This window comes from Thunnus maccoyii, chromosome 6, assembly GCF_910596095.1.
Source record: "Thunnus maccoyii chromosome 6, fThuMac1.1, whole genome shotgun sequence".
Classification (NCBI taxonomy): Eukaryota; Metazoa; Chordata; class Actinopteri; order Scombriformes; family Scombridae; genus Thunnus; species Thunnus maccoyii.
In genome coordinates, this window is record NC_056538.1 from 23,685,553 (window position 1) to 23,708,074 (window position 22,522).

At 40.1% G+C, this 22,522-nt stretch overlaps 1 protein-coding gene across 2 annotated transcripts in view; it reads right to left on the reverse strand.

The window, feature by feature from the left end:
• The window catches only part of pitpnm3 (PITPNM family member 3), a 98,945-nt gene that overhangs the window by 40,314 nt on the left and 36,109 nt on the right, over positions 1 to 22,522 (reverse strand). For both annotated transcript variants that reach the window (XM_042414859.1, XM_042414860.1), the window contains exons 3-5: positions 21,123 to 21,233; positions 3,711 to 3,781; positions 3,321 to 3,541 (exon numbers count right to left, since the gene is read on the reverse strand). In XM_042414859.1, coding sequence (XP_042270793.1) covers positions 3,321 to 3,541; positions 3,711 to 3,781; positions 21,123 to 21,233 — 403 coding nt within the window. The remainder of the gene's footprint in view (positions 1 to 3,320; positions 3,542 to 3,710; positions 3,782 to 21,122; positions 21,234 to 22,522) is intronic.

The following is a 22,522-nucleotide window of genomic DNA, read 5'->3' on the forward strand; positions in this document are numbered from 1 at the left end:
CACAGACAGCAGTCGAAACTAAAAAGAAGAGCAAAAAAAAAAAAAAAGCAAATACACAAACACAGACATGTTTTTACCTCCTCTATCTCAAAAATATCTTCCAGCCAAGGAATAATTTACAGAGATGATTGCAAAGAATAAGACATGTGAGATTTAATGGAGATAATATTGTATTAATTATCATTATCAAATATTTATCATAAAAGACTCATCCGCTGACTGCTGCTCATCACTGAGGCACTACCATGACATCCACTTTTAACTTCCACACAGAAACTGATAAAACAAATGAAACTTAAATACACAACGGTAGTGTCACAACCTCAAGCTCAAGGCTGGACAAAGGAGGAGAGACCACATATGAGTTGTCACTAAAACATAGATTTATTGCATATATCTAAAAGATAAATAACTAAACACAACCAGAACCAAACAGGGTGGAAGCCAGGGGAGAGAGACTGATTGAATCTCCCTGACGACCCAACTCCACCCACCAGGTTCCTGCAGTGTGACGTCAAGGAGTTTGTCCAGAGAGGGCTGTCACAGTAGCTAATTAGACAAACAGATCATTGCACTCATTCCTTACGGAGGCCTCTAAATCAGTGGAAACTGTATAATACCACTTAGGTGTTCATTTTGATCCTTTGTCTACTAAGGAGCTGCCTGCAAGACTAAATGGGAAAATTAACAATTTAAAAACAAAAGCGCTTAGAAAGGTTATCAATTAAATATTCCACATGGCCACATGCTTGCAGGGGCTGAGAAGTGTCATCAGCATACTAATTAACATTGCACTGCCTGTTTAGGGGTCTTTGGTCAACATATATCCTCAATTAACCTTCACCACCTTAGTCAACCAGGCATTTTTGCCTCTGTGCTAATTCCGGCAGACATGAAGTCAAACTGGGCAGATTCTTCAAATGTCTCCTTGAACAGTGAAGTCCTATGTAGCCCATTCATTGCTGTGTTATAGTAATTAGGCCTGTCTGTCAAACTAGTGAGAATACCAATTGAATAAATAACATGAGGGAAGCAGGATTTTGATTTTAGCTGTAACATGAAAAAAATATCCTAAAAACTTTTATATGGAAGCATGGTGGCACCTGAATAGCATGTTCAGTGAAACTGTAATCAATTACCTAATTTACAAACATCCAGTGATGCATCTTGATTTGATCAAATAGCTATCTGAAATCAAAAAAAGGCCAAGGGGCAAATGTAAATGCAATCAAAAAGCCTTGTCAGCTGGTTCCAATCTGATCATTCAAAACACCTCAGCAAATTGTTTGACACACATAACAGGCATTTTTCACAGGTCACTTGTCATAGTAGGAAAAGCACAGGTGTTACTAATTACATTAACGTTGTCTCAGTTATATTCGAGCGTCCCAGTAACCCATGGCAGTGTGACAGTGAGTCAGCATGCACAATACTAGCATCCTGAAACCAGAGCCACTAAATAGAATTATCATTAGCGTTGATTTTATTATTTACAACACTGCTTCCCCTTGCCTGTTTCTCCTATTGTGACATGTCAAAATAATATGTCACAACATCATGACGTAACCACATATATACAAGATGTTAAACCTGCAGTGTGGAATTATTACATATAAATGAATGTCTGTTACATCCAAGCCCTTGCAAATGAATTCACACAATGCTGATTAAGCCTATCACCGCCAGATAAATCTCTCTGTATTTCACAGTGTACTGGAGATTTTAATTTTGTGTCGGGTTTGACATTCCCGTGCTGGCCGCATGAATGCATGAATGCATGAATGCAGACTTCCGCCGGCTGAGCCAGCTTACTTCCAGTTAGCTCTCTGCTAACTTGAAGGGGGATAAAATAATTTAATCTTGCAGCTCTTCTAGACTTTGCAAATGTTATCGGACCAATTGGATCAAATTCGGGTAGTGAAACAAGTCATTTCGCAGGGGTTGTGTGACACTCAAACTTTACAGTTGCAACAGTAACAACGGATTAGGCTACGGATAAGCCTATGATGTAAGCAAGTGTAAGCAGTGTTTTTGTAATTACTCTCACTGCCAGAAGGGGGAGACAAAAGTGCCGCATTTGAGCTTTAAAAAAATTAAAGTAAAGAAATTAAGTCAAACTGGAAAAAACACACAGGAATAAACTCTGTGTTAAAAAATAACTTGTATAATCAAGACAAGTTAAATCATTCAGAATAAAAACAAAGGAGAAGGAGTTCCCCATTCACGTCTCTGTCTGGCTGATGATTAGTTGACTGAAGTTGCTGCTGCTCTGTCCCACTGAACAAAGTCTGTCCAGAGAGCAACAGCCACAATAGCACTCATTCACTGAGAAATACTGGTGACTCCTTTCAAGGAGAGGAGTTAAGGTCTGCCCAAAAAGTTGCCAAGGGGGTCCTCACAGTTGCCAAATCCAGCAAGAGAGTCGCTAAATTGGCAACACTGGTAACGCTCACACTAGCTGAGTGGCATCAGCTGTTGCATTCACGCTTCACAATCACTGGCCCATTCTTCAGCTGACTGTCAAAATTCAATCATATAAATGTACCTAACAGCTCTCACTATTACTCTGCTGATTCACTCATGCTAATGCCGTTTGCTGCCACAGCTTCCTCCACTGTGCCAACCTCCTCCTTATGTACTATATTTTTGATACTGTTCATATAAAAAATAATAATATTCATGTATGATTATGTAGGATTGATTCTCCAACAAAATCCCCAGATTCTTTGAGAGCTCCCTCAAAGAAGCAAAGGCTTTTTTTTCCACCAAATCTATAAATGGTCAATTACTTGACTACTTGACTTTGGGCAGATGGTAAAAAGGTGTAAATGCATACATCCCCTCAAGCTACATATAAAATCTTTACTGCTCCCAAGTGTACCTACATCAGTCTGTGGAAATAGCCGGGTCTTAGAGCTGATAATGGTGGTTGAAGAGACACTGAAATTAAATTGACATTAGCCAACTGTGTTACATAAGACCAAGAGACAGAAAGCTGTGACAGCAATTTCAACATCTGTTGTCTTGAGGATGTACAGTACTGTGAGTGTCATGATGTCATGCTCAAAGTCTATTTGTGCATTTTTATGTTTTTGTGTTTGTGTTAATTAAAGGACATTAGCCTTATGTAGATGCATTTGCAATCATTATGGTTCTCAGCTCATTTAGCTGTTTCCTTTAATTCATCACCTTTCTGTATGTGGCCAAATATAAACAAAAGTGTATTACGTCACATTTGGATATAATCCAGATATGAGACACTTGAAATGACAAGTGTAAATGAGGCTAATTAGACATTCTGTCTTGGCAAAGTCACTCACTTGGACACCAGAGAGAAGGCTTCAGCACACACGGCCGGACATGGCACCAGCTTGATCATCACGTGTTCGGCGACGGCCTGGAAATGCGCCCGCGTCACCTTCTCCAGCACTGACGCCAGGGTGGCCACGTCGCCAGCCTTTGTGCTGGGGTCCCCGCCTGCTGTGTCCAAGATGTTTCCCCCGTGCACCACGAGCAGCAGCACATGGGTCTTACATTTCCTCTGCAAAAGGATTCAGGTAGAGTTGAAAAAGAGACACTTATAAGGAGAGACTCAAAGGGAGGAAAAGAATAGTGGCAGCATTTTGTGAAAGCAAATAATCAGGTACTTCAAGAGTACGTGTTCTTGGCTGCTGCTGAATATACTGAGAGGCTGTTCATGATGATCCTACCTCTATGTCCTCCAGTCCTTCGATGCTGCTCTGAGGGGCACAGCGTGGACCTCCCAGCTGGTAGAGACCCCCTGTATAAGGGAAAGAAAAGAGGGCAGAATAAAAACAGAGAGAAAAGAGGAAAGAAAAGGGTCACTGCAGGAGCCACTTCACCTCGATGCACCAATAACAGAAGCATAAATGGATATTGATCGGTGAATATGGTCAATATTACTAATGCCTCTTCATCTCTCTTCATTTCTACTCCAAACTGGGTGATGGGTTTATGTACCCTTAGGCTCAAATGGCATAACCATAAGATTCAGAGGTCAATACTGACAGTAAACAGCAGGAGCGTGGTTGTTTCTCTGCTGCAGCATCCTCAGTAAAGCCATCACATGTAATTAGATTTTGGCTTCTCTGATGCAGAAAAAAACAATGGACTTCTTTATGGAAACAAAAGATGAAGGGATGGAAACTTTTTTCATCTCTGCCTCTCTATGCGCGGTGCAGCATATCATGGGAACCTGGCCAAACTCATTACCCTCTCCGGAAGCCTCTGCACGCTGTGTCATCTTATTCCTGAGCTCCTCCCTCTCTCTCGCCCTCTCCTGTCTCTCTTTCTATTTTCTCCCTCCAGGCTCAAGGCATAGCTCTGTGCTTTGCTCGCTCGTTGTTTATTTGGCCTCCTCGTCTGGGACCGACTGTCATGGGAGGCTCTCACAGACTCACGCACTGTCAGCTCCCTTCTACTCCAATCCAAGCCCACTGCCTGCCTGCCTGCTTGTCTAGTACAGCCCAGCACACACAAGGGACTCACTGCACTATTTTGGTCACAAAGTAACAGGAAATCAATGAAGGGAGGTTTTCTTTCTCTTTTTTTCTGAAAGAGGGTGGTAGGGCAGAAAGTTCTTCTAAAAACGTTGTTAAGTATTTTGGTGTGGAAACATCGCTGGAGGGGGAAAACATTGTGGGATTTGACAGCAAGCAGAAAAACCTGTTTGATGACAAAGCGGTTGTACGTATTTGTGGAGTCATGATAGTGTTTTTGAAACCCAATTTTTTCTTTGGAAGCCACTGATGCTGATGACATGTTTATTTAAAGTCAAGAGTCATTGGAGTTTAAGTCAAACTCAAGTTTCAAGTGCTTATGTTTGTGTCAAATCAAGTCTAAAGTCATCAAATAAGTAACTCAACTGTTATTTGAGTTCACTCATCTGATATTTGATGAGCACTGGGATTCGGTATTTTAAAAATTTCTATATTTTCATGCCAAATTTATACAAATATGACAATAAATTAGGTTTCCAACACTATACTGTTGCGGTATTTATATAATATCTATATTTAAGCCATCAAATGATACTAAACATCTGTATAACATTATACTAAGTTGGCAGGAGGCACTGGGTTGAGACCAATCTTCGGTAAATTTGCTATTTGACTATTTTCACACTAACAAAAGCCATGACTTCTCAACTGAAACCCAGACAAAATAAAATTATTTTAGGTGGGTTAGAGCAGTGCCTTGAGGCAAAAAGATAGGTTTCACTACAAGTTTCACAGACTACAATTCCTGTGGCTTATTGAGTGAAATATGATTTCTCTGGTTGGGATGACTGGAATTGTTGAGGCTACATCAAATGTAGTTTGTAGTTTACTGGGTCACTAGGATTCCCCATAAAACATGTTTATGACTCAGGGCACCTCTATAGAGCAGTGAGGCTTTGGGGGTCACCCTTGATGAGCAAATAGTCACTTAAACAAAACAGCTGCAAAAATGGGGAGAGGAGTGTCTTTAATGAGTGTCTTTTATAATAAACCCCAGGTTTATATAAGCCATATTGTTTCATCTTGATTAATACTTAGTTATGTTGTCAAGAACTGGCAAAAAATAGGAGCATGACAAGCACTCTGCTGTTTGGTGAGAGAAAGAGCAAATGCAAGCTAGTTTCGGGCAGAGAGTGGGTGGAGGGGTCACATTACGCTACCCCGACCAAAGACTAGTTCTTTGGAAAACAAAGTAATATAAAGAGCCATCTCTCACTGGAACAGCCATGCTTTATATCTCTCTGTTTTCCTACTTGTGTGACCTTTCTGTGATCTTCACCCCTTAACTACAACATCCTCTCTGCACTCTGGAGAGACAGCTGAGACACAGATGCTGCTGATGCTTTAGGAGTGAACAGACCAGACCTCTATTTGTCCATTTTAATATAAAACCATTATTATTTCTTCAACAATAGCTTGTCTCTATTTTTTTTGTTTGTTTGTTTTTTAGTTTTTTTGTAGTATGGAGGTTCAACTGAAATGAGATTATTATTGTTATTCTGTTTTCCAGTCAACCCATTTAAATTAGGTGTTGAGTTATAATTATGCTGTTTGCTGTATGTTATATGAGTGCAAACATATTCTTTGAATATGGACCCCAAGAAGAGTAGTACATTTATCGCTAAAGAAATTCTGTTAATCGAGTGCAATAAAAATTAGTAGATAAGACTATAATAGAGCATTCAAATACAGCCCAATAATAACAATAACCTTGCATCTCACACATACTGTAGCATGGTACTAGAAAATATACTGGCTGCCACTCTGCAACAAACAGCTGCGTTCAGCAGATTGCAGGAAAGACAGTGAACAGAAATAGCAGAGCTTCACTCACCTCATCATTTGTGAGAGCCGCACACATGCTGTGCTGCTTCTGAAATCAACAGTAAGTATGACATTTATCTGGTATTGGAGCAAACTAACAAAATCATCTTTCTGTTGGTGCGGCACAGTGGTATAAACCGGCTTCCTGCGGTTATGGAGCCAATTTTTTTTCTCCTGCAGCAGATTTGTGCTGCTGCAGGGGGATCCTAACAATCCATCTGCTTTTCTGTTTTCATTTCTTGTGCTTCCTCTTAGAGGTTGCCAGTCAATATGTGCTTTATGAAGCCTAGTGGTATTTAGCAACTCTTTCCCTGTGCTCGTTTTATCTCAACAAATGACCTAACCTGGAAAGCACCCTGTGGAAAGTTGACAGTGCCATAGTTCAGCAGCACCACGGCCATTTCCAGTGGCTTAAAGCCCAGTCAGGCACACTCTCACGGCAGGTACACACAGAGCATCTGTTATCATACTGCAATCTAAGATATTTCTCAACTCATCTAAAAGAGGGAGAGAAAGCGAAAACTGACCCCAGAGAGAGGGGATTGCGAAAATGAAAGGGCTCTACAGAGAGCGCTACTAGAGCTGAACAAGGAAGCATGAAATATTGATCTATTGATCCATGCTTGGATCTCTCTCGTGTGTCAATCTGTCTGTGTAACTATGATTTAGAGTCATTTTCCCATAAAACTCAATGAAAGATTTCCTAGTTTGCAGTTTTGTCTCTTTTTTTTTTGTCTCCATCATTTTTGTTTTCTATTTGTCTCTGCCTGCCTCTTTTTCCTCTCAGGACTCCTCTACCTGTATCCCCATCACTCATTTATCACCTTCAATTAAGCAGATGGGCAAAAGACGAGAGAGGGAGGATGAGAGTGAAAGGCAAAAGACGGCATTGATCAACAGAAGATTGGCTTCCACACTACAGATTTATATCTTCCCAGGGAGGATGAAAATGGAAAAGTTTCCTGCCTGCTGGAGTGTGAATCAAGTCATTAGAGAGCTACAGTATCACAGTGAATTATCTGTGTTCCTGTGTAGGTGTGCACAAAAAACAGAAACACTGGCTTCTTCTGCAAATTATTTTAGCCTCTAAATCCAATCATAGCAGGTTTAGCTTAATTCAACAAGACATGCTACAGTGTCAAGCAACATAAGAGGACATTTGCGATGCAGAACAGAGCCCCTGATTATATTTGTGGGAGATATCGCTATAAAGAAATCATTAATTTAATCATGCTGCAACAGGCTTGTAGAATTATCACAAGAAGTATCTTTATTTCAATAACCAGCCATAGCAATGAGGTGTAGCACCTCTTGCCCTCTCTGCCACTCACTCAACATTGTAAAATCAAAGATAGCTTGACCTATAGCCTTTTTAGGCTCAAATTTGCTAATAATTTTTTTTCACCACTTTGGAGCAGTTCAAGAAGCTAAAAAGATGACATTAACATGCACGTGTCTGTCCATCTGATGAATCTAAGTCCAATATTGACTCTACTATTAGCTCAGTTTTTCCACTGATTCCTGAGGGTATATCTTGGTATTTAGCTGCTAAAGGCTGCACTGTTCACAAGCATGTAGCTAACTCTATCTGCCTGCCATTTGGAGCTGGGCAGGTAGTGTACAATTGATTTATCAGAGCTTTTTCACTGAGAACAGCTGCCTGCTGCTGCTGGAGCAGCAAGAGTGAACTGCAACAAAGAGCTGAAACATGCTATGTAACTTTCATAGACCTGAGGGGAACTGCACAGTCAGGTAACAGTTATGTGTGGATTTGTTTGTATGAGTTATCCTTTCACATTTCTCATAGCCATACAATCCAATGTTAAGATAAAAATATTAGTGCAGCTTTAAAGTAACCTTACATGTTTTCATTTCATAAGCTGTTAGTGTTTTGATAAACTAGTTGTTGGAATGGCCAAAGTATGTTTCAGATATTATTAAGTGTTTATTTACTCCCAATCAACTGAAAGATTTCTTCCATAGGGTGCCGGCAGGGTGAATGACAAATCATGGGTATAGACGTTGTTACTGCCCACCAGATCTCTACTTTCAAGTTTATTTTATTTATATAGTACTTACAGTAAAAACAGGTTAAGCACAATTAAAAGCTAGGGAATAAAAGTGGATCTTAAGGTGCATCTTAAAAGCATCTACAGACTCAACTTGTTTTATGGCCTCTGGCAGACTATTCAAGAGCTGAGGAGCTGCTACAGTAAAAGCCCTGTTCCCGGACTTTTTTTTCCATGGTCTCAGGGGTGGTGCTGTAAGGGCTGAGAAGTTCTGAGATATATGTAGGGGTGAAACCATGGAGAGATTTATAGACAATTACAGACAATTCCTGCCGCCCGTGTATCACTTCCTGCTTCTGCCAGGTATTATGGTGCCAGTGTTTGGCTTTGCTGCTGCCAGGCTATCCTGGTGTATCCTTCTTGTTCTGTGTGTTGCTCTGTTCGTTCTCCTCTTTGTCAATGATGGACTTGCTGCGTGGGTGTATGATCGTCAGACTCCGCATTCATTGGAGTGTCTATGGTGGATCATGGTGCTTCCATCCCCCATACCCCTGTTTGTGCAAGTCGCTGGCATTCCCCGTACTGCTTTGCAGCACCAAAGTTCTCACAGATATGGGAGGAGAAGAGGGAGAAGGGCTGGGGTCCAAATGACGCTAAGACAGATCTGAGGTGTCACTGGAAAACGGCGCTGTTCACTTCTAGAGAGCTTTGGCTTGGTGTATCCTATTACTCCGTGGAATGACTCCTCCTTATCCATGACTGGGAATGTGACAATCTCCTTTCTGCGACCTGTCTTCCCCAACTCTCCCAGGGAGATGATTGCTCCCCCCCTGCTGAGTGGAATCATCCTGCGCGGTGGAGGGTCCCCATCATCTGCATCATCTACACACTCTGCCCCGGGGTGCACCCCGGGATTCCCGTGTTGACTGGCAGGTCTCTAAACCTCTCAGAATGGTGCTGCTGAATGCTCTCACCATAGCAAACAAGTTATTTGTGCTAAATTATCCCGTCTTGTCTAAGAAATTAGACTTTCTGTTCCTGACTGAAACCTGGCAGAGGAATATGGAACTTGGCCCTCTCATTGAGCTCTGCCCGAAGGATTTTAGTTTTATCAGCTCGCCCAGACTTTCTGGCCGTGATGGAGGACTTGCTGCGATGTTAAGGAGCCACTTCGTATGTCGCTTGGTGAGCACTGGGTAGTTCTCTTCTTTCAAACTTCAAATGATTAAAGTTGGATGTACTGATCCTTTTTACTGTGTTTTAATTTACTGTCCACCTCGAGCGAAAGGATCATTTTTTTACTGAATTCACTGATTTTTTTCCTCTATCCTTAAGCTATCCAGATTTATCATTGTCAGTGATTTTAACATTCATGTTGATGATGTTTCTGACAGTCTTGCCTCTAGCTTTATTAATATCACAGAGCCTTTTAATCTCACTCAACATGTATCTGGTCCTACACACAATAGAGGGCATACTCTGGACCTTGTTTTTACTCTTCTTCTTTATTTTCCGAGGATCTTTTTATTATTGATCACGACTTTATTTGATTTGATTTGTCATTTAATCTAGATTCCTTACCTTGCCGCTGTATCATTAGCTCTTGAATCCTTAACCACCTTTCTACTGCAAAGTTTTCTGCCACTTTCCATTTTAACTCTGATATGCACAGTGGTGTTGGTGCAATCTTTTAATGAACACTGCCTTTCAGCATTGGATATAGCGGCCCCTATTAAAACTAGATCGGCTCCTTTGATCAAGTCCTCTCCTCGGATAAATGAAAACACTTGCTCTCTACATGTCCACTATCTTTATTTAAAAGATTTTTTAATGTCTTTCAATAATGCGGTAAAGGATGCCAGAGATACCAACTTCTCTAATCTTACATCTAACAATTGGCATAATCCTAAAGTTTTATTCGACACTATTAGTAATACTGTTACTCCTGCATCACCTTCTGTTCCTTTTATTTCAACTAAGAAAGGTAACACATTTCTTTCTTTCCTTGTGGGCAAGATTAATGACTTCAGGTTGAACATTTTCTCCTCACCTTCCCCCGCTAATTTGTGCTCCTCTCGGCCTACAATCCTGGAGAGGTTTTCTCCAATAACACTCCAAGTTCTTACTAATTTGGTTAACTGTATGAAAACCTTCTCTTGCCCGCTTGACATCTTACCAACATCTCCGTTTAAAAATGTCATTGGCTCTATTGATCCAGCTGTGCTCTCAATAATCAACAACTCTCTGTGTCCCTGCTCAATTCAAACATGCTGTTATTCAACTACTTCAAAAAAATCAAATCTTGATCCATCTCTACCCCTAAATTACAGGCCCATCTCCAAGTTGCCTTTTGTAGCCAAAATTTTAGAAAAAGTGGTTGCTATAATGTCTTTTATAAGCTTCAGTATGGCTTCTGCCGCTTGCACTCAACAGCAACAGCCCCTCTCAGGGTCTCGAATGATATCTTAATGCATGGTGATGCAGGAGAATATTCTGTGTTGGTTCTGTTGGATCTCAGTGTGACTTTTGATACTGTGGACCACTGTATCTTGGTTGATAGACTTGACCAGTGGATGGGTATCTCTGGGTCAGCCCCACAGTGGTTATCCTCCTACCTCTCTGATAGGAGTTTCTGTTGGCAGCTTTGCTTCCTCATCTGAAACTCTGTATTGTGGTGTGCCCCAAGGTTCCGTCCGTGGTCTTATTCTGTTTGCCTTGTATATGCTTCCCCTTGGACTGATAATAAGGCACTTTAAAAGGTATCTCCTATCACTGCTATGCAGATGATATTCAAATATATGTCTTTATATGTATATAAACCTCAAAACATAGCTAATTTGTCAGTTTTAAATGACTGCCTGAGCACTATAAAAAACTGGATTATGAGTTAACTAGTCTTTAATGTCTTGGAGAAAGTTTTGTGATCAAGTGACATTGGCTTGATTTTGGGAATTGAGGGGGAGGTAGATCTGAGTATCATCTGCATAGCAGTGAAAAGAGATGATATGAGTTTAGATGATTTTTCCCAATGGGCATGGAGCATGGAAAGACAGAAAAGAAGTGGACCTAAAACTGAACCCTGTGGAACCCCACATTAAATATTTGCAGGTGTAGAGGATGAGCTGCCAGCAGAAACAGTGTATCATCTATTTGAAATGTAAGACTGGAACCAATCAAGGGCAGATCCAGAACTGACAATCCAGCATGTCAAGCAATCCAGGAGAATCGTGTGGTTGACAGTGTCAAAAGCTGCACTGAAATCTCAAAGAATTTGTCTTTGGTCATTCTTAGAAGAGCTATCTCTATGCTGTGGTATTCACGGACAGCTGACTGGAATTTCTCGAAAATGTTGTTTAAAGATCTGATGAAAACAACCTTAGATAAGAAAGAAAGCTTAGAAATTGGCCTAAAATTACTATGGCATGTTTAAAATAAGATGGGACAGTGTCTGTGGCTAGAGAACTGTTAAAAATTGTCAGTATGCTAGGACCAACAGCTGCAAATGACTGTTTTAGAGTTGTTAGAAGTTATTTTTATCTTTTTATGAGATGCTTGAGCGTTTTTTATTCTTTAGCCAATGATGCATTTCACAGCAAGCCTCTTCAGGTTCACTCATCAGGATTGATGACTGACTGATGAATGGTCAAGATTCCAGGCGAGGTAGCTGGATTTGAAACATGTTGTTAACTCTGAAGAAAAAGAGATCTGGTGTGATATCTGCAACAGATTGTAATCATTTTGGCCGAGATAATTGTACCACGAAATGTCTGTATCTACACATGCCAAACAAAGTTATCCACTAAATTTACTGTGTTTATGGAAAGAAATATAATTAGAGGTTAGGGTGCTCATTTGGAGGAATGCTGTCTCCTGACTGGTTGAACAACCCCCTCTGACCTCTGGCTCAGTACAGGCATGCTAACACGCTCAGCCATCTGTTCACTGCTGTTGGCATCAGGGTCTATCTTGTTGCCCTACTGTGAAAAGACCCCAGGAGACGCCACCAGCTCTACAGCATGACAAACCTGCTGACCACACACACACATACTAACACACACCATAAGGCAATGCAGCACATTAACCGGCTCAAAGACATATACATTCAGACGCACGAATACACAGTCTGTCCCTAACAATCCCAGCTGCTCCCTGTCTATATGCTGCTGCTGTTGTACTGCAACAAACACTCCCACACATACAAAAACACACACACAGCAGCAGAGAGGTAGCATAGGCTTATTCAGTATGTGTAACTAGGGATAGGACAGTGGAAAAAATAAGAATACAAAGTGGGCAATGTGTGTGTTTGAAGAAGCAGACCACCAGATGCTTCATCAATAAAATAAACATTGTTGGAAAAAATGAAGAAGTACAAGAAACTCCCTTCAAACAACAGAAGAGTAAAGCTGATAATGTCAAAAATTGTGGAATTATACTCAAGAACCAATCCTTGCATGGTGCCTGATCAATATTTATGTTTGAAATGACTCTGCCACAGAGCAGCAAAACTAAGTCGTGTTTTGAAATTTTATTCACAAATGGAACTTTGTATTTTTTTTAATCATACAAGCTATCCTAAAATTACATAATGGTTCAGTCATTTTGATACAAAACACTCAATAAATAATTTTTGAATGTTTTGTATCAAAATGCCTCTCTTTTCTCTTCCTGTAAATTGGTAAAATACTGTTGATGACTCATCTTCAACTTGAGGGCATATACATACATTTATTAAATCAAATGTGATTTGGGGGAGATTAGCCAACCCTGCCTATCATATTAATCCACTCTTGACCAATACCTTGTGGGTCGTAGCAGCTGGTAGAGTGATATCATGAGTTTTGGATAAAAAAAACAAAAGTAAAGATGTTTTCATTTTGAAAGAATGTGGCTGAGGTCTAATTTATGAATTTCCCCTTCGTCCTCCGCCTTCTGATATAACTACTCACAATGCTGGTCAGGAAGGTTGTGTGGGTGGAGGCCAACAGTCCTCTACAGCTCTGTATCTCACTACAGCTCTGAATCACTCCGTATTCGCAAAGACACAAACACACTTTGAACGATCCAATCATCCAATTAAATCAGTAGATGTAAGTAGAAAAAGTCAGTGTTGGATAGGTATCAGTAAAGGCAGATACTAAATGTTTTGGTATCTGTCTTGGAAAAAAACTAGATGTCAACTTGAGTCAAATTTATTTATATAAGCCAAAAACAAAAATGTGTCTCAGGCGGCTTCACAATCTGTAAAACATACAACCACTGGATCCTTACACCCTTGATTTATATAAGTAAAACAACACAAAAAAGCCCTTTATTTGGAAAAAAATGGAGGAAAACCTGAAGAAGAGCAACAACATCCAATAGGAGTTGTGTATAAAGATAAAGACGCACAAAAAAACCATGCAGAGCAATATGAATAAATAGAATTGCAATAAATAAGTACATAAAACACAGTAAAAGGTAAATAGAAAGTGTAATGAGTTGAACAGTTTATGTGGTATTGTGTCATACCACCACGGTAGCGACATGCCGCTTCTGCAGCACATAAACACAACGCTTGATCAACATTTATAATGGGTCAAAGAAAGTGTTAACAATCAGCAGAAGAAATCTATGTGGAGCTGAGAGGCGTGGCGGACTGCGCGGGTTTGTTCCTTTTCATCTCATACAGTCCCCCCCTCCCCCCCCCTCCTCCCTCTGGAGCTCCAGGCAGTGACAGTGTTGTTTGGGTGTGATTATCTGTTCTCAATGTGCGATCACACAGCATTTCTTACCTCATATCCTGTCAGGCAAAAAACGTACGCATATTATGCACATGCACATACATGTAAACACACTGTGCACAGATACAAATAGACCAATAGATCTACAAACACACAGGAGAAAGAGCCTCTCTCAACAGAGGCCAAGGGGCTGTAAAAATAAGAGCTGAGGCAGAATGATACCCCTGACATGGAGAGCTGAGTCTTTAAGGTCAGTCACTTATTATCATTATCTCACCTCTCCCCTCCTTTTTAGTTTGTCGTTTTAATATTATTCTGCAGAGAAATGGCTTTTGTCTTTGTAGCTATTAAGCAGCTTTTTTGCAGCTTTTTAAGCATCATCCTCTGTTTTGAAGAGAAAGAGAAAAACAGGAGAAAAAAAAACATTAATTTAATGGCAATTAAAATTAGAATGAGATTGTGCTTCTGCGCCCATCATGTGTTAAAAATGACTTGGCCAGAGGGAGGTAGTGGGCAGAATACATATGAGTCTCAGACCTTAAATTTATGTTTTCTGTCTCTCTTGCTCTGCATGTGTTTCTGAACAGAGCTACAGGGTGCATATAGAAAAAAAGAGCTGTGGAAAATCATTCTCCCATTTAATACATTTCTCTCCGGGTCACTCTGTGTGGTGTTATATTCTCATCATATATCATGTTGCCTGAAAATGGTTTGTGTTGGGGTGCAGTTTGGCCAGGCTTATCACTCAGTCATCTCCAGCAAACTGTCTGCTTCCAATGGCATAGCCATTTTAGCTGTTCTCCCAGCTTGGCACCACACACTAAGTCAGTAGTGTCTCTTTATCATGGAGTCCATAATTTTCTAAAAAAATCAGTTATGTAAGACAGCTATTTCAGGTTCAACTTCATTATACAGCATCAGTCAGTGAATGAAGTGGGGAAAAAAGATGGTGATGAAAAGACTGCAGCATAAATATACAGATAAGACTGTTTGCATAGTGAACAGATGGGGAGCCTAAAAGACGTTGGAGCTGATGTTAGATCACAGGAGCAGAATGTGGAAGATGAAGAGCACGGTGGGAAATAAGGGGCAGTTGTGCTACAGGCGTTCCTCTCTGTCAGCAAGGTTTCCATCACTGTAAGTCACATCCATCGGGAGGGAAAGTGTTTACAGTCGCCAGTGGCTTGTGGAGTAATAAATATAGGAAGTTAGAGTGAGGGGAAATATAAGAACATGAAGAGGTGATGCGATGGGAAGGGAGTGAAGGAGGGGATAAGGCTAGGAGGAGATGAATAGGTACAGAAGCTGAGGAGAACAAAAGAGAAGATGAAGGATTAATCGAAAGCAGAAGGAGAGACGTTATAAACCTTTTTGAGGAACCGACAAATAGATGGAGATCAAAGGGGTGGTGGATGTCACCGCTCAACTGTTACAGCACATGGGCTCTGGCTGAGAGTCGCTCAGTGCACCTGAAGGTTTTCTGATGACCGGAGATTTTAATTGCAGATAGCTTTCCCAGGGAAACCACTGTTCTGACCCGCACAACACCACAATCTGATCCAGTCTTGTGTCGCCTTTTATTATGAGCTACTCACAATAAATCAAGAGCAATGAGGTGATTAAACAAATGGGTAGCTGTACTGTAGCTGCTGTGGTTCTTAGTGACTCATTTAACAGTTTACAGAGATGACAATTGAAGATTACAGTAACACTGCTAGACAATTTAAACACTATAATAGAAAGCCTGAATGCTACTGGATTTTTTAAAGCTCAATACTGACATATATGAGAGTTTAAAAACTGATTACAATGTGACAATCAATTCTTGCATAACATAAACACAAAAGATAGATAGACATTTTTTTAAGAATGCCTACTAAAGATGATTAAAGATTTGTGACCAAGATATGCAAGCAGTTTTACAGTTATAAAATATACTTGTCAGTGCTCTCTAGTGGCCAAACTAGGTAACAATATCACTGTTTCTCAATTACCTCAAACGTATCTTTTGGCATGTCTGTACTGTAATTTCTTTTTTTTAATTAGCAGAAAAGAATTGATATTGGACGATTCTTCAAAATACTTTCAATGATCATGTGTTTACATTATTTCTTCCTGCAATATCTGGGTTTGGCAACTACTGTCTGGTTGAGGTTAGCGAAACATTGTGGTTACCCTGGTGGATTGTGGTTTAATTATATGGCCAGCAATATTCTATATGTATCTTATCATCGACAAATCTCATGTCCTGAGCCAAATCAGCAATGAATTGATCCTTCTTACAAGTATTGTGTGTGTATCCAAAGTCTGATATATTGTATTCCTCTGTGCTGCAGACCTCTGATGTTTTATTAAATTATTAAAAACACATCAATGAGCCACACTGCTGCACTGGGTGACATGTTCCTTCGCCCTGAAGAGTTTGGTAGTTTTTTTTAGAAATGGCTTCAAAGAGTAAAAACAGCAATCACGTTTTCAGTCTCCAGAGAGTTGTTCTATGTAAAATATACAAAAAGCAAACATTTATTGCGGACCACATCCTTACTTCCTGCTTCACGGTGTAAAGGGCACACTATACTTTCTGATTTGTCACTGAATGTTAGCATGAGTCCAATATGATCATAATTCCTAGGGATACAGGACTGTTGCCAACATATACACAGATATTGATTTAGCTGTGACAAGTTAAAATCATCTCATATCCTATTTGATCGATTGGTTTTCCCACTGTGACTTCAGCCACTTTTGTTGCGGCAGCTACAGCTGATGTTTTGAGATTTTTTTTATTGCTATGACCAATTTCTGTCTTTAATATTCCTGTGCCCCCGCTAGTATGGGATTTAGATGAATAAACAATGCAGAACTTCAGCAAGCACACACAGATTTATGTGCAGCACCATGTCGAGAAGTGTTTCTATTTTGGTTGAGCGTGACTTTGTTGTCTCTCAACTGAAGGATGAGAGACAGTGAGAGGGCGAGAGAGAAAGCAATTGTCAATACTTAGACAGTCAAAGTAGATTTTAGTAGTCCCCCAAATTTCGTCAGCTCTTTTGCTGCTAATCTGAGTGATCTGTCAAATAATACTAAACAGGCAGCTAGGAATCTAGGGGTAATCTTTGATGCTAACCTCTGTTTTGATGATCAGGTCAAAAATGTTATCAAATCATGTGTCTTCCAGCTCAAGATTCTCTAAAATAAGGTCATTTTTATCAGTTGCTGATAATTTACTCGGGTATCAGCCAGGGCTCCCTCCACCGTCTCCTATTGGTACAAAATGCTGCTGCTTGACTTATTACTAGAACAAAGAGGCATGATCACATTACCCCCATGCTTCCCTCCCTACTTTGGCTCCCTGTTAAATTTTGCATTGATTTTAAAATCTTATTGCTCACCTTTAAAGCCTTAAGCAGCCTTGCACCTACATACATCTTTGACTTGTTGACCTAGTGTGTGCCCTCTCAGTCATTAAGATGGATGGAGCCCTGCTGGTTACTCCCAGGTCACAGTTGGTGACGTGATCAGGCATTTGCTATTAGAGCTCCCGCACTATGGACCTCTCTGCCTACTGAAATCAGACACACTAATTCAATAGCTCCTTTTAAATCTCTTCTTTAAAACTTTTCTCTTTGTAAAAGCTTTTGGAAATGTCTGATATATGTTTTTATTTATCTGATCTTATTCATTTTGTCTCTACTTTCTTTTCAGCTCTTTTGTCTGTCTCTTTGTAAAGTACTTTGGAACATCGTTAAGAAAAGTGCTAAATAAATGAAGTTTCTTATATTATATTATCATAAAGTAAAATACTCAAAAGCCATCTCTGAGTTTAAAGGCGTACTGAAACCAGCAGTTGAGTATTTTCTATCTCAGAGGGTCTTGAGTGGAACAGGATATGACCCAGCTGAATTCAGGGCTTGATAATAATAGGTTTTGTGGAACACAAATTTATGCAATATTACTGGTGTTTGCACACACGTATTACAGTTTCAGGCATGTGGTGTGATTGAAATGGAAAGCACCTGCTGTATGAGACACAGCTTCACATTGTTTATATTACAGTAGGAACATCTAATCTGTGCGGGACTTTCTATTTCACGAAGATTGTCCGTGTACTCAGGATGTTTCATATATTATAGAGGATAAATGAGAAATGGTCTTATAAGCCACTGGGGGCACATGCAGTTTTACAGAACAGATACTGTATCACCACATAATAATGTCTCTGTTCAGAATTTCCTACTATGGCTAGATGCCCGCTCTAGACTGCAGAGACACACTCCTACTTAAGGCAATATATCTCCAGTCATCCATTGCACGGCTATTTTTTTTTCCAACGGGCACTGAGTGTACTTGACTTCTCGAGCACTGCTGATGTGTGCACCAGCTCCAACATCACCAAGTTATTAATGGAGAAATGGTGCACAAAGAAGGCCCTCATTTTTTTATGACCTGACTTTCAATGCATGAGCCAGGAGCTCCTAGATTTACAGTAACTGACGACAGAGGCAGCAAGAACCAATCGGCTACCTAACACTCCTGTCCAACCCGATCAAGAACTCACTTTAGTCACCTCGCTGTTTGTAATTTATATGTGCTGTCATGTTCACTGTGTAAATGAATTACTCTTACATGAAAACCCCTGCTGTGGGAGTTCGACTATTCTATTAAAAACCACTGATCTGCATAAATCCCAGGATAGATTTATGATCTTTGAAGGTACAAACTTACCTTTTCTCATCGTGTCTGAAAAATACCGTGCTGTCAAATCTCTGGGCAATATGTAATTCAGTCACTCTGGTTGGATATTAACACCAGAGACTTTGATGAATGAATCAAATTAAATAACTTTCTCAAAGGAAGAATTCATTAGTAGGATCGCCTGATATAAAGCCTACGTTGAGGACTAATATGAAACCCTGCTGGAATGATATTCCCGCTGTCTGTACTGTTTCACAAAATTTTCTACAGCTGTACAAAGGCACAGTGTCTATTTTGATGTGTCGAATGATTTTACTGACAACATACATAAAGAATGGATGTAAATGCTTACTGGATTATATGAGAATCTTATTGTCTGAGAAAGGATCAAGAAAAAAGTCTGTCAATCTGGGGCTCAGGATAAAATAAAGAACAGCAGTTGCCATGTTAATCCTCAGGACCTTGGTGAGAAAGCAATGAGGATGGGTAGACACAAAGCCAAACAGAAAAGAAGAAAAAGGGGGAAATCTCTAAAATTAAAGCAAGTTATGTTCGTTGAGCAGCAAAGAAAATATTCCCATATTTGCTTCTTCAGCACCTCATTAATTCGGCTTCATCTGAGGAATTATTGGACATGAATAAAGAGCAACAGGAAGCTGATCATCAACACATATCTGTGCTCGACCCATTTGTTTTGTTTGAAATGTGACGGTAGTCTTAAATAGAAATGAAAGCAAATGGAACCTCTTTTCTTGCAAATGGTGACTTTTGGTTTAACTGATGCTTTAGATGCGCATAAATAAACTGAAGAGCAGAGGAGAAACACAGACACAAGCACAAGTTTCAAGCTCAGTGCTCTTCCTCAGGCATCACCGAGCACAGAGAAAGAGCACTGAGCTTGAAACACATTGCATGTAAGATCACAGCCACCCTTATGTTCATCTTCTGCTCACTATGTGCTGCCATTTATTCATGCACGTCGAAAGAATCAATAACACAATGTTCACCCCTTTTTTCATATTTAGATTATTTTCTGGACAATTTTTTTGTTTTTGGATGCATGAAATTACATTTTTGATATTAACATGGTATCAATGTTGTCACTCATGGCACTAGAGCTCATTGTTTTGGCTTGCTACAGGACCTGTGTACTGTGTGACTGGTTAAGAATGTCAAACATCTACCTGCTATTTTTTCATAAATAGACTGAACCATCTCTGCTGGATATGCTGTGTTAAGGCCAACAATAGCACTACATCAAAAAACAAAGCCTCCTCATCCGGCAGTTATTTTCCCCAAAGTCTGTGTCAGACTAGTGTTTTGAGACTGAATAACTTCCACATTCACACAGACTACATCCATCTGTCAACTGTGATTAACCCGAACCTAGCAGGCGGCTGTGGCTCAGGAAGTAGAGCATGTTGTCCACCAATCAGAAGGTCAGTGGTTCGATCCCCAACTCCTCCAGTCCGCATGTCGAAGTGTCTTTGGGCAAGATACTGAACCCCAAATTACAGTTTGTGTGTGTGAATGGGTGAGTATAAAAACATTTTGGGTGCTTTAGGAAGCACTATATCACACCTGATGAACAGGTTGGCACCTTGCATGGCAGCCTCTGCCATCAATGTTTGAATGTGTTTGTAAATAGGTGAATGTTGACATGTATTGTAGAGCGCTTTGAGTGGTCGATAAGACTAGAAAAGCGCTATATAAGTGCACTCCATTTACCATTTGCCATTTACTCTCTGCTTCCACTGGCAGTGTTAGTGTTTTCAGTTCTACTCTGTGCAGTAACGGCAGCGGGGATTCGTTTATATGTGAAAGTGTCATTACCAGACAGAAGAAATTGTTGCATTGTGCTAAAATAACTGTTTATTTTGCAAGAACCTAAAATATTGCTACCATGATAACCTTCTGAAGAATAACTGTCTTTGTGTTTGATTGGCCTTCAAACTGGACTGCCTGCTTTGTGTTTCATCTTTGCACTGGAACACTATAGCAATACACAAACACAGCACTTGTATGCCTGAATGCAGTCTGTAGTTGGTAGTAGACGAATATTCACTTGTACCCATAACTTGATAAGCTGACATCAGGGTTGACTTTTGGAGACTTTTTCTGCTCCCTAGTGGTCAAAAATCTGGTCTTAATGCAGCTTTAAATGGAAGCTAACAGAGTCCATCTACAGTCTAGCTGTCATTATCATCATTCAGTGAAAGACTCATTTCAGACAATTTTGGACCATCATTATGGCTGTGTGAGCAAGCAAAATACATCTCTTTTTGTATGTGTTTTTGTGTGTCTGAGTGAGAATATATATATGTGCATGTATGTGTGTGTGTGGTATGTACCATGCGACTGGTCCTCCATGTGTCCCAGAGTTTCAATCTGCTCCACCAGGTCATTTGAGTTCCACTGACTCATGCCCAGCAGAATGGCGCTCTTCCCCTCCATAACATCTGCTGACACACATACATACACACACACACACACACAGAAGTAAGACAGTGCAGCGACGAAGAAATCCCATCCCCCTCTCTCTGCATATCAATAATGTGGCAACTCATTGATCTTGAATCTTCTCCAATTGATCAAAGCAAAAGGACGCTAAATGCTTGAACCACACAAGTATTTAGACTCATTTTACTTGATCTGACCTCATCTCAGGCGCTTGATTGACACACCCCTCCCTCTCACATTAGTTTTGTTGCACCTGCTGGGCAGAACAATTTACACCTTTATCAAAAGGTGCACTTTAACACCTGAACCTTAGTGCGGTTTTGTGCTGGCAAGGTGTGATTTCCACTCCATTTAAATTTGACATACAAAATAGCATGTGCTGCTTACCTGAATAGACAGCTTAATGTGTAGCGAGTAAACAAAACAACAACACCACATGAAGGCCAGCAGCATGGCAGTGTGGTACATCTGGTAAACACATAACTTTCACTTGGCTCGTCATGACTGAATACAAATGGAAAACCTATTATACTGGCTTTGCCAACACTTAAAAGCTTTCCGAAGACGAATTTTAAACTTGGCCTGAATGATGGTTACACCCAAAAAGCCAGTGTTGCAACACATCCGTGATCTGTTTCTAGTACATCTTAGTGCAATTCATCCTCCAGGATAAGCCTGACTGCACTGTTTTGATAAGATTACATGTCACACATACAGTATCAAGTGCCACTTGCTCAAACTTAAACAAACAGTTATTTTTACATTCAATGTTTCTCACTGAAATACATTTGATGCAAGCATTCATGGTCCAGACAACATATCCTAATGACTTTTCTGATACTTCTCCTTTAGCACTATCATAATCATTTCAAATTGACCAATACTTTGGTTTAACTTTCTAATTCTCTGGTTTTCTTTACAATGAACATTACAGCCTCGCAGAGCCACTAGCAAAGCTGTAGGCCCTTACACCCAATTTACACCTGATATTAAAATGCGATCTGTATCTGGATAACTTATCTGGATGAGGGACAATGCAGGTTAATGCAAGGTATAAATGCACACAGAAAGCAATGTGATTGGAATGCGACTACAAACTACAAGTAGTAGCTGTAGCTAAAAGTCTTCCTTCTCAAAGAATGAATGACGGCAATACGGTATTGCTTCCTATGACCTGGGACACACCATGTATGCTGACAATCAGCCCCACAAAACTAATTTGCATATTAAGATCCTATCACAATGCAGGCACAATTGAGATAACAATAACACATTCTAATACCATATGGGC